Raw genomic sequence first — 12132 nt, 5'->3', positions numbered from 1 at the left:
CTATTACAGCCAATGAAGAAGAGTGATATTGGTTCATTATCAATGGTTCAGTGGAAATAGATATTAAAAATGATAGGTTCATATACAGTTGCTTTACCACCATGGACTGTCTTGACTCTTGAGACCAATTTTATTCCCATATAAGCCTTTCAATGAATACTAATAATAGCCAAATAGAAAAGAAAATGCAGAGAACATCTCTTTGATTAAACTGACCAACAATAAAATTCAACAAGAGTGGGATGGAGTGAAGAAAAGAGAAGCCCTTAGATGGTTTAGCAGCAAAAACTCATATCAAAACAAATGTAGATTGCTTTATTTATTATCACCTATTAGAACAGTTCATGTATATGCATAGCTAAGAAAATACATTATATATTATCTTAATCAATAAAGAAAATCAGTAGAACAAGAAACCTTATGACTTATGACTATAATTAAAACGTAACTGAACATGTTATATATGCAGCAATTATATACAATCACTATTGTAAACACCAATCATAACTCAGACAACTACAGCTGAAGTCCTCAACCTTAAGAGGAATAATCTCAAGACATTGCATCAACTTATAAAAAGAAAATGCTAACATTACTTGTACACGTATATTCCATAAATTTTTTAAAAAAAAAAGGCACATGGGACAAGAATAAACCACCACCCCACAAGAGAACCCTATTGGCATCCTCCAACTAATTACTACGAACCAATTCCTCTGCCACAACTAAGTAAGCATAAATCATACTAAAGCCCCACCAATATTAGTTTTCAAATTCTCTTATAACATAAAATATAGTTTTCAATACATTTAAGTTATTTACCATATAAATCTATGCAAATAATAAGATTTTTGAACAATTTTAAATCTAACACGCATCTTTAAATAAAACTCACTTGCTAGAATGCTGCTAAGACTCTTCTCAACTGCTTTTCCAAGAATATCATTGTTTGCATAATCCATTTCCACTCTTTTCATCTCCCAAAATCTATTTTAAAATTAATAAGAAAAAAGAAATCATTCCTTTTAAATCGAAGTCAATAATATTAAGTGAACTAATCTAAAAGCATGTTGCTTCATGCATTTTAATTTCTCATTAAGCCCTGGCTAAAAGCAATCAATACAAAATATTATATAACCACTATGTCAAAAAGTAATCAGTTGAATATTTATATTAGATGAAATTAACGCATAAATGATCAACTCTTAATATACCTTAATGTAGCAACAAGGAAGGGGTGGCCCTACACGGCCCACTGCTGTGTCATCTGCCTCAGAAAAAGCAGCTCCAGCAAAAGTTTCCGTCAAGCCAAATCCTTGGCCAATAGGAGCCCTATTTAAGCATAATCAACCAAAAAGAAAAGTATGCAATAATAAACAATAGATACACATGAAATGAAAAATAACACGACCCATTGCAAGAATTTCACAGTGCATAGTTAGTCTAGCATGGAACTAAATATGGAAGTATTAGCATCTAAATGAATTTAGACAAGTGATTGCGTGCATATAAGTATGATATATAACTTCACATGTGGACACACTAATCTAGTAGAGTTTGCAATCCAATAATTTAACCTTTTAATCGTATTAAATAACAAGGTTAAACCTCAAATTCAATTATTGTAAATCTCAAGAATATGAAATAATTACATTGATGAAGTGTTGTGAATCCGCAGATAAAGGAGCTCCACCACAGAGCATAGATCTAATATCTCCTCCAAGTACAGAGCGTATTTTCTTAACGATGATTAAATCCCACATCATTTTTTCCAGTCCCCAAGCCCCAAACCAGCTTCCTTCTACAGCTGTCAGTCGACGTGTATATGCAAATGTAAAAAGAGTCTTCGCTAGACCCCCAGTATCAAAGCTAAAAAACCAAATACACAAGACTGAGTTTCATCTGGATGTTGACTTTATCACTACATTACATCATTCATTCTATTTCACACATAGAACTATGACATAACTAATCTTATTCAAAATAAATTTAACACATCGTCTAATTAACCACAAAGCCTAAGACTGATGAGCAAAATACCCTCTCCAATTCCAGTAAAACCAAACAGTGTATCACTAGGCAGAAAGTTTATCCAAGTAATCTACCTCCAACCCGGCAACTTTCGACTCCATGCGAATGCCTGAACAATTCAACACCATTACAAATTTTTTCAAGGCAATTTTAATGTAGCTAGTTTAATCTAATCTCAAGATGCAACTTCTTAAAGTTTAAGTTTCCTTCTCAATTATGAGTTATGTTTCTCCATGGACGCCGGACATGAACACAAAAGGTTTACAGGAGTAACACAACATGTATTCAAAGGATTTTTACTATGGAGAAATCCTTCAAAATGAGCCAAATGGGTTTTGTTTCATGTCTCAACATGTCATTATGTAATTTCAATTATGTCAATGTAAACATGCTCATATTTTTTTTTTTAAAACCATAAATTCTGGTATCTTATGGGTTATCTCCTCAAAGTTTAAACTAACAATTGGAGATTTCCTAGTTCATCAATTATGATTTGTAAATCTCCCAACTAGAGTAGGCTATCCACAAACCCAGATTAGCTGTTTGCCTAATGCACCAATGATTTTCCAAAAAACAAACACTTATCACCTATATAAAATCCAAAAAATAAGAAAGAAAAAAAGAAGGGAGATCCCTAACCTAAGCTACCGATCATCTCTGCTCTTCTTTCTACAAATGCTTCATCCGACCCTCTATTCTCCCATTTTTGAATACTTGAGCCACCATTAGAACTCTTCTCTGTGTGTGCCGCCGCCTCCTACTTCAAATCTTTGAGTCGCTGGCTTCTGAAGAAACATTTGAGCCAACGCCGGTCCTAGCTCGTTTAGAGTTGCCGCTGCCGCCGATCCTAGCTCAGACAGTCGTTTAGCCTCTGTAACCTGTAACATTTCGCGTACTTTTTTTTCTTTTAAATACTTGGTTTTCTAATTATTTTATCAAGAACCTAGTTATTGTTAGTAAATTTTATGTGGATTGTTTGTTAAGGTTTGATTTTTGGATTGGTATTGGTGGCTTTGAAGTTTTGTGATTGGTCTTGGTGGCTTTGAGGGTTTGATTTGTCTATGTTGTTTTGTTTTTAGATTTTATATTTTGGTACTTTCTTGCTGAATTGTTGTTAGTGTTTGTTGATGATGAATCTATCGATTTTGCACCATTTGGGCAATTCTCTGTTTTGGCTTTGGGCTCCTAGTCTCTTAGGTAGAATTAAACAATAAAACCTTCTGATATGATGATAATGCTCTTTGTTTTAGATGATTTGTTTGTGAGCTTCAAGTGTTGTGATTCAATCAACACTATTTATTTTTTAAGGTTATCTTCGTTTGTGGTGTTTTTTGGTTGTCTCTTGGTTATTTGAATCAGAGACATTTTTTAGTATGTTTTAATCTGATGAATTTTTTTTTCAGTTTGTTTTAATCTGATAATTTAAATCATGATCACGATGCCTTCATTATATTACAAGTTTTTACATGATTCATATTGATTTGTTCCCTATGCAAATAGCTAGATTGATTAAGAGTATGGTTTATTTGGAATAGTTTTTTCAATATGCGCAGCTTTATAATTTGTATATTTGTATTTAAGTCATGATTATGTCTTTGTTATTTGTACAAGCTTTATCTACGATACATTTTGATTAATATATTCTACAAGTATTTGAGAAATAATTTTCATGCTTCTCTCTGCTTATTCTTTATCAGAGCATTGTGGTTTGCCTTATTCTTTATCAATTTTTTATGTTGGGAATGGTTGTGAACTTAGTGAATAAATTCTGGGCTTTTGGTTTTGATATTGAGAATTGAGAAATAAATTTAAAGAATAATATTAAACATATATGGAATTGTTTTTTTAATATGTGCAGCTTTATAATTTGTATATTTCTATAATGCCTTAAGTATTTGTACAAGTTTTATCTATATACATTTTGATTAGTATATATGAAACTAAGTTTGGGATGTTTGATATTGTAGACTGAACTTTGTTTTTGGAGAGATGACTAACATATTGGTATGTCAGCAAAAATTTTGAATCTGATTTTTAGTTAGTTATTATTTTGAGTTTGAATTTGATTTTTGATCTATATACAAGTATGTTTTGAATCTGAATTTTTATTTCCTTAAAGGGGAAGGGGTAAATCTGATATTTATTTTGAGTTTAACTGTGAAAGATTTATGTGTCTGTTGTTTGGTTCATATTTCATATTCATTGATTTTAAATATATATATGTTATTTTGGTTATGTTTTGAATTTTTATTTCTTTGATATTGAGAATAGATAAATTAGTTTGAAGAATAAAATTAAAAGCAAACAACAAAACATGAAACTAAGTTTGGGATGTTTGATATTGTAGTTTGATATATATATATATATATATATAAGATTAACTTATCTTGTATATGATCAGCCGCCACATCTCATTCTCTCTAACAATCTATCTCTTTCTACAATGCTGCTTTAGCTGACCCTTACGTGAGTAATACCAGTCGACCTCGGAGTCCCCTTCTTCTTCGTCTCTCTCTGTTCATTCAACTTGTCACTTGCAATCCCCTTCTTCTTCGTCAAATCCCCTTCTGCCGTTTCCATTGACGAGCTCTGTAAGCCGCCGCCACTGCCTCCATTTTACTAGCCTAAAGCTGCCTCCGGAGCCACCCATAACCGCCTTTGTCTCAGTCTTTGTTGATAACAATTTTTTACTCTATACGTTTGTGGTTTGTATTTAGTTTTTATTTCTTTGTTTGTAGTGGGTATTATTTTTTTAAATCTGATTATGTTGTTTTCTGAGTCTTTGTGTACTGAATATGCTTAGTTTGTGTTTTTGTATCTTTTCAGAAGCAGTGTGCTGGGTCATGGCTTTGGATTGCAGTGGCTAGGTTGCAGCTTGGAATGGCTCGGTAGATTTTTGTTTGAGGTATATTTTTGTTTGCACCTAATGCATATCTTAGTTGTTATTGAGTTGTATGTATCTTAGATGTTATGGAGTTGTGTTTTTTATCAGAGGCTTTGAGTTGTTTTCCTTGTTCTAATACGTTTGATATATTGCATTGTCCTTAGTTTTTGAGTTGTGATTCATTACTTTGATTCACTGTCTTTTTTTGTCACTTTTAAGTCTGTGATAGTCTCTTAGTCCGTTTATTACATTTGTGTATATTATATATCTCAAAATATGTTAGACACAAACTAATGGTAATAATGGGAAGTGTTTAAAGTATGTTGTTGAGTACATTTTGAATCTGTTCAATGATTTTATTTTGTTTTTGATTATTTTTCAGATCTGTTATTCGATCCTATTGTATGTATTTATTTTTTGAACTTATTTTATTGCAATCAAAGAACAGCTTAAGCGCTGTTTTTTCTGTGAAACTTTGAAATCTCATGAGTTGTTTTTTATGCAATCAATTTATATGGACTTTGTATGTTGATCTATTCTTTTGAATCTTTTATTTGTTTAGGATTATTTAGGAGCTCTGTTTTGGAGAATGATTTATGATTTATTTTAAAAAGTGTTATTAGTTGGTATGTTGAGTTTAACTGTTAGAAATGTATACTCTTAATTTTCGGTGATAAATAAAGTGTCTAGAATAGCTTAAAACTTGTGGGACACATTTAAAATAAATAAGTTTAATTTTTTTTTTAAAACTTCTATATTGTTTGTTAAAAATAATTTTTAATAATTAAGTTGAAATACTCCTTTTGTGTGTGTCATGTTAGAATAGCAACTTATTCATGTGAGTAATGACTAGGATCTCCAGGCAGTCGTGAGAGGTTGATCCCCTACTGGAAATGATGTCCCAACAGAGATCCTGTAACGACCCACTAATCTAGACTATTTGGACCATTAACGAATCTATACATAAAACTTACATTTTTGTGGAAATACCATAATTTTATTGAAACTTGTGGAAACAAAGGTTACTTTCATAAAATAAGTAGGATATGGGTACCCATCGTCTTTAAAACAAAAACAACTTAAAGTAAAAAGGGTTACATAGAAAATGCGGAAAATACATTTGAAACCATAAAAAAACATAAAGAAGACTACATCCTCGAATCGAATAACGCTCGGCCCCTTGACTCCATTCACCATCGATACACATCCTCTAAGCGTCACGAATCTTTCCGCCTCTAAAGCTTATTTCCTGCACATAAACAGAAAGGAATGAGCCTAATGCCCAGCAAGGAAAAACCTAACACATAGTCATAAACATAAACATAATTTCATAATAACGTAAAGACATAACATAACACATAATACACTTATTATAATGGCCATTATTACTTGGGGTCCCATAGACTAAACAAGCATATGCCCATGGGATTAATGGGGTCCTACTAGCTAAGTAGGTCATATGCCCATAACCCATTTGGGGTCTTGTTAGTCATATGGGTCATATGCCCAAGCCTACAAACATACACATATACATATCATAACACTTTTAATAACATAAAACATATAGATAACATAAGCACATAACATATTAATTCTAGCCTATTTTCCTTACCAAAGTTACCGGGATAAAATGGACTGAGTTAGGACTTTTGGAACACTCCTAAAACCATAATGAACAAGAGTGAGTCTAAAGAAAGGAGATGAAATGAAAGAGAATAGGAAGACTAAACCATTAAAAGAAAATATGCTTACCAACTTATATGCTTAAGAGCTTGGATTCCCTAACCAAAATAAGAATAAGGTTAGGGGATTGAGTAGAAGGTTTTGAGAAAGGAAATAACATAAAATACAGAAAGGAACTAGAGTTTTTGGTTTTACCTCAAAGATTGCAAGATCGATCTAACCTCCACCGAAATACTATAGAACTCACTTCCCAAAGTGTTTGATAAGCTTATGATGTTTAAGCTTATAGTTTTTCCCAAACCAAGTGTTTACACTCTCACACTCACTTAACACTAGCAGCTTCTGAACTTAGAGCAAATGGTGAATAATGGCTGGGTACTAGGTCCTATTTATAGAGTTTGGGAATGAAAGTATCTTGATTTTACTTGAATAAAAATAATGGCTTTTTAGATGAAAATCATTTGAATAATCGTTCAGCAGAGGCTGAAGACTCGTTCAAAAGATGCTGGACTGTTGAAGAAGTTTGAATGGCTGAAAGGAAAAGAATTCAAAAGTATTTGAATTCATGCTGGAGGAGGCGATATATCGCCCCCTGTAGGCGATATATCGCCTGGGCCAGTATGCCCGAGGCGACCGTGCATCGTTTCGTATTTTCCGTATCTACGTGCTGCGACATATCGCCCCCTATAGCTGCGATATATCGGCACACGCTGAATATTTAAACACGAAATTACACATTTTTAGCTAAGTTTGAATGGAGTAAACAGCCTTGACTAAGCCTTCAACGTACTAAAAGCTGCTGACTGACCCTATAACATTCAAACTTTACTCCTTATTATATTTAATCCTCAAAAATCTTTAATCCTTAATCACCATTCATAACATGTGCTTAAAATCCTATTGGTTGATATCTAAACCTTATAGTATAAAATATATAATCCTTAATATCAGTCACATTAATCAAACCTTAGGTTAACTTAATATTCTTAAACTATAGATTAAACTTAGAAAATCTATAAGTACTACTATGAGTGTCCAAATAATTCCCGGTCTGAACCAAAAATCCACAGTAACAATGATGATACTAAACATACTATCATACTATTATCTATCTTAGCTAAGTAAAGTTCTTGGACTCTACAGATCCATAGAGCACTGCCATCACAATCACAAGGGTTTACTGCAACCACCTCTTACTGTCTTAGAGGGTAAGTTTCTCTTTCTTATTTCCTTTTTTCCCTTGGGAGATTGCTACCATTTTTTAGTTAATAAAAAATTAAGTATAATTTTAATGAGCCTCCTCCTTTGGAAATAAGAGGAATTCGGTCCCAAATTTTTGTTCATGGATATCCACTGCCTGATATTTCTTGGCCTATAAAAAACCTATCCATTGTCTGGGATAGGTTTCACAGCTTCAGGTGTGTGAACAATAGGTCCAAAGACATTTCTCTTATTAAGTGAATCCAATTCAGTCTGCATAGCATCTTTCCATTTATTCCAATCATGTCTCCTTTGACATTCAGATACAGATTTTGGTTCATGATCATCACTTTCTTTAACCATGTTGAATTCCACATTGCAAGAAAATGTTTCATCAATACTTTCTATCTCATTTTTCCTATTTTTGGTAATGTGTCGTTTATGTAATTTTGGTGTGGTTTTTTTGTCCAACAATTAGTGTCGTTTTATGACACTGTTGTTTGTGCTTTTTGTTTAGAAAATTACATTATATATTCAAAATTTATAATTTAATTTACAGTTTATAATTTTTGTCAGTTATGAAATAAATCCCACACTGCTAACAAAGTTGTCTTCTTTTTCTCACTCGATATCATTGCTGTCCACCAAGTATATGGTGAAATGTCTGTTAAGTAAGATACTGGGCGCTAACACATTAATTCAGTTTTTTTTTATTTTTTTTATTTCATGAATGGATTGGTTTGACACATTACAGTAGCGCCTCTTATATTTTTTTGGTTTTCATATCATTGCTGGTTTGGCTACAGCACTTTACATAAATTTCAGCTTTAATATAAGGTAACAGAGTCTGTTAGTTCTTCAGCTGCTCTTGCTGGGGTTCTTTCTTTTTTCTTGTAAGGAATTTTCTGAAATTACAACTTCACTGGTTTGTTTGGTTTGACCATAATGGAATAATAAAGTACGAGATAAAATATATAGTTAGAGGAAGGAAGGGAGGGAGAAATTTAGAACTTTACCGGTTTGGTTTGATCAGCTCAGTAGTCATAGCAATAATGGAGCTTTTCATATCACTACTAGTTTCACTTATTTTCTTTTCATATCTATTAGTTCTTCAACTGCTTTTGTTGGTGTTGTTTCTTTTTCTTGTGTGTAAGATGCCAAAATTACAACTTTGCTAGTTTGGTTTGAAATATCATTTTTAAGTGGTTATCTCATAATAATTTTTCAAAATCCTAAGTAGAGTTTTCATTTTTTGCAGATTTCTTCTTGTTTTTTGAGGGGGTTTTTATCTTCAGAAGAGATGATGATATTAGGAGACAAATGGGTTATCGTATCACTGCACTCTTCCCTGCATATGCGCACAAGTTTAAAGCTTATTCAAGTTCCATTTCTGTTTGTGGGTTTGCTCGCTCTTGTTTAGCCAATCCAAATGAGGTGGCTATATTTTTGGGAAGGAATAATGAATTCCCGTTTGAGATGAAGTCTTTCTCGACTATGACAGGAACAATATTGGTGCAGGCTGGAGACCCAGCTAGGATAAGTGTGGAAATAGAGAATGCACTTGATGAGCATAGACTTGAAGATACGTGGGAATTTTATAAACAACATATGCAGATAGATGGGTTCCCTAGAAAGTCTGTTGTGAATAAACTTCTTGCAGCTTTTGCTGAAAGCCTTGATGTTCTGTGGTTAGAGAAGGCCTTTGGGATGGTAGAAGGAATTTTTGAGAAAGGAAAACATAATTTATTACAGAAAGAGACACTAATTTATCTCTCTATTTCTCTAGCGAAAGTCCAATTGTCGGTTCCTGCATCAACTATTTTGAGAAAGTTGGTGGAAATGGAGCAATTTCCTCCCGTTTCTGCTTGGTCTGCAACCTTGGCATATATGTGTCAAACTGGTCCTGGGGCTTATCTTGCAGCTGAGTTGATTCTTGAGATTGGTTATCTTTTTCAAGATAGTAGGATTGATCCACGGAAAAAGAGTAACGCACCTTTGCTGGCTATGAAGCCTAATACTACTGCTTTCAACATTGCTTTGGCCGGGTGCCTCTTGTTTGGAACACATAGGAAAGCAGAGCAGCTCATTGACATGATGCCTCGAGTTGGTGTGAAACTTGACTCTGACTTACTGATAGTCATGGCACATATATACGAGAGAAATGGACGAAGAGAAGAGCTTAGGAAACTCCAACGGTACATAAATGATGCACACAACCTAAGTGATGTTCAATTGCGACAGTTCTATAATTGTTTGCTTACATGCCATTTGAAATTGGGTGATCTTGGTTCTGCATCAAACATGGTTTTAGAAATGCTTCGGAAAGCAAAAGTAGCTAGGTCCTCTTTTGCTGCTGCATCGATAGTAATTGATGCTGTTGGAAATGAAGGCAAATCCTCTTGTGTTCTTGGTTCCAGGTTGACTTCGAGCCATGAAGAATCTAGAGGTTTGGAATATGATAGACCAATTAAAATCTCCCTGGTATCTTATGAGGAGTATTTAAGAGATCAGAACTTTGTGAAACTCGATACTGAAGCAAAGGAGGTGCTGAATACCATGTTAGCTAAGCTGCAAACTCAAGTTGAACTGTTAACATCTGAACGAGGTATCATCCAACCAACTGAGGAAATTTTGGTGAAATTAGTGAAAGCATTTCTAGAAGCAGGAAAGATTAAAGATTTGGCAGAGTTTCTCATCAAGGTAGAGAGAGAAGATTCTCCAGTTTCCAATGATGATTCAATGATAGTTCATGTCATAAGTTCATGCATATCGCTTGGTTGGTTAGACCAAGCACATGACCTTTTAGATGAGATGGTATTGGCTGGTGTCAGCATTGCTTCTTCTGTATATTCTTCTCTCTTAAAAGCATATTGTCAAGCAAACCGAGTAGGAGACGTTGCAGCACTTCTTCGCGATGCTCGTAGGGCAGGAATCCAACTAGATTCTAGCTCTTATCAGGCATTGCTTCAGTCCAAGGTGATGCAAGAAGATACACAAGGAGCCCTCCATCTATTCAAAGAGATGAAAGTGGCAAAGATATCGAAAACTGGTCATCAAGAATTCGAGAAGTTGGTCAAGGGATGTGAAGAGGGAAATGAAGCCAAGTTAATGGGAAAACTTTTGCACGAAATCAAGGAAGGGCAAAGAGTGGATTCTGGAGTTCATGATTGGAACAATGTAATCCACTTTTTCTCTAAGAAAAGATTGATGCAAGATGCCGAGAAAGCTCTGAAGAAAATGAGGAGTCTTGGTCATACACCAAATGCTCAGACATTCCATTCCATGGTAACTGCGTATGCAGCTATTGGGGGAAACTATATAGAAGTGACAGAACTATGGGGGGAGATGAAATCTCTTGCTTCTGCAACCCCAATGAAGTTTGATCAGGAACTCTTGGATTCTGTGCTTTACACATTTGTGAGGGGTGGGTTTTTCAGCCGAGCAAATGAAGTGGTGGAGATGATGGAGAGAGGTAAAATGTTTGTGGACAAGTACAAATACCGGACTCTTTTCTTGAAGTACCACAAAACACTTTACAGGGGCAAAACTCCCAAATTCCAAACTGAAGGCCAACACAGAAAGAGGGAGGAAGCATTAATTTTTAAGAGGTGGGTGGGATTGAATTGATAATATTTTGGCACCCTACTCTTATAAGCTCTTGTCCAATGCGACTTCATGCAATAGAAAGATGTTTTGGTCCGTCCAGAAAATGGCTGTAAAGATTGATTACTTCTTGGAAGATATTAAATCAAATGACCAAATTGGAGTCGTTTATACTCTTACCCTATGGCTAAGCTTTTGGCTGAAGTTGAGCAAGAGGAATGGCTGCTCTCTAGAAGACTGTTACATGTCTCCACCAGAATTTCAGGAAAATGAACCACTTTTTGGGTCTCACCTTGGCCAATTCCAGAGCCTTCCGTGGCCTAAGAATTTAGAACATTGTTTTGTTTTTTGGTTTTTTCCCCTCAAATTTCTTGTTTTCTAATTTAATTTCTCTGTTACAAAGAAAAATCATGTAAAGTAAGCCTTCAAATAATTTATACAAGCAATAAACATGGGCTTTAAAAGCTATTTTGATTGAAAACAGTTTTGCAGGATTTTGAATTAGCTGTCTAGTTTTGAGTTGATTGTATCGAAATCCTCATGGTTTCAAGTTGAAAAATTGGCATATTAGTTTTACAGAATCCAGATTTTGAACTTGTTGTCTAGACTGAGTAAGGTTGTAATCTTCAGGCTCTCGAATTCCTGAGTATATCAATACATATTTTACTGTTTCTGGTACTTGTATATGTGATTGAGCTAAATGTGATGTTGGCAATTGGTTAATGAACTTT

The 12132-nt window shown here is 34.2% G+C and overlaps 1 protein-coding gene and 1 long non-coding RNA gene across 4 annotated transcripts in view; both read left to right on the top strand.

Annotated features, from left to right (window-relative positions):
* LOC133781481 (pentatricopeptide repeat-containing protein At1g03100, mitochondrial-like) overlaps window positions 1–11882 on the top strand; it is a 71498-nt gene extending 59616 nt beyond the window's left edge. The window contains exons 1-2 of one of the 2 annotated variants that reach the window (XM_062220487.1): window positions 7746–7806; window positions 9057–11882. In XM_062220487.1, coding sequence (XP_062076471.1) covers window positions 9119–11425 — 2307 coding nt within the window. In that variant the 5' untranslated portion in view covers window positions 7746–7806; window positions 9057–9118 and the 3' untranslated portion in view covers window positions 11426–11882. Of the gene's footprint in view, window positions 1–7745; window positions 7807–9056 lie in introns of those variants that run through there. The other variant, XM_062220486.1, reaches the window with a different exon arrangement.
* On the top strand, window positions 2672–5829 carry LOC133781487 (uncharacterized). Of its 2 annotated transcripts, none has more exons than XR_009870135.1 (4): window positions 2672–2911; window positions 4487–4736; window positions 4858–4936; window positions 5778–5829. It is a non-coding gene; the product is annotated as an uncharacterized LOC133781487 (long non-coding RNA). The 2 variants fall into 2 exon arrangements; XR_009870134.1 differs by having other exon boundaries at window positions 5769–5829.
* Window positions 11883–12132: the final 250 nt, after the last annotated feature.

The sequence above is a fragment of the Humulus lupulus genome, chromosome 6 (genome assembly GCF_963169125.1).
Source record: "Humulus lupulus chromosome 6, drHumLupu1.1, whole genome shotgun sequence".
Classification (NCBI taxonomy): domain Eukaryota; kingdom Viridiplantae; phylum Streptophyta; class Magnoliopsida; order Rosales; family Cannabaceae; genus Humulus; species Humulus lupulus.
This window is presented reverse-complemented; position numbering and strand designations above follow the sequence as displayed.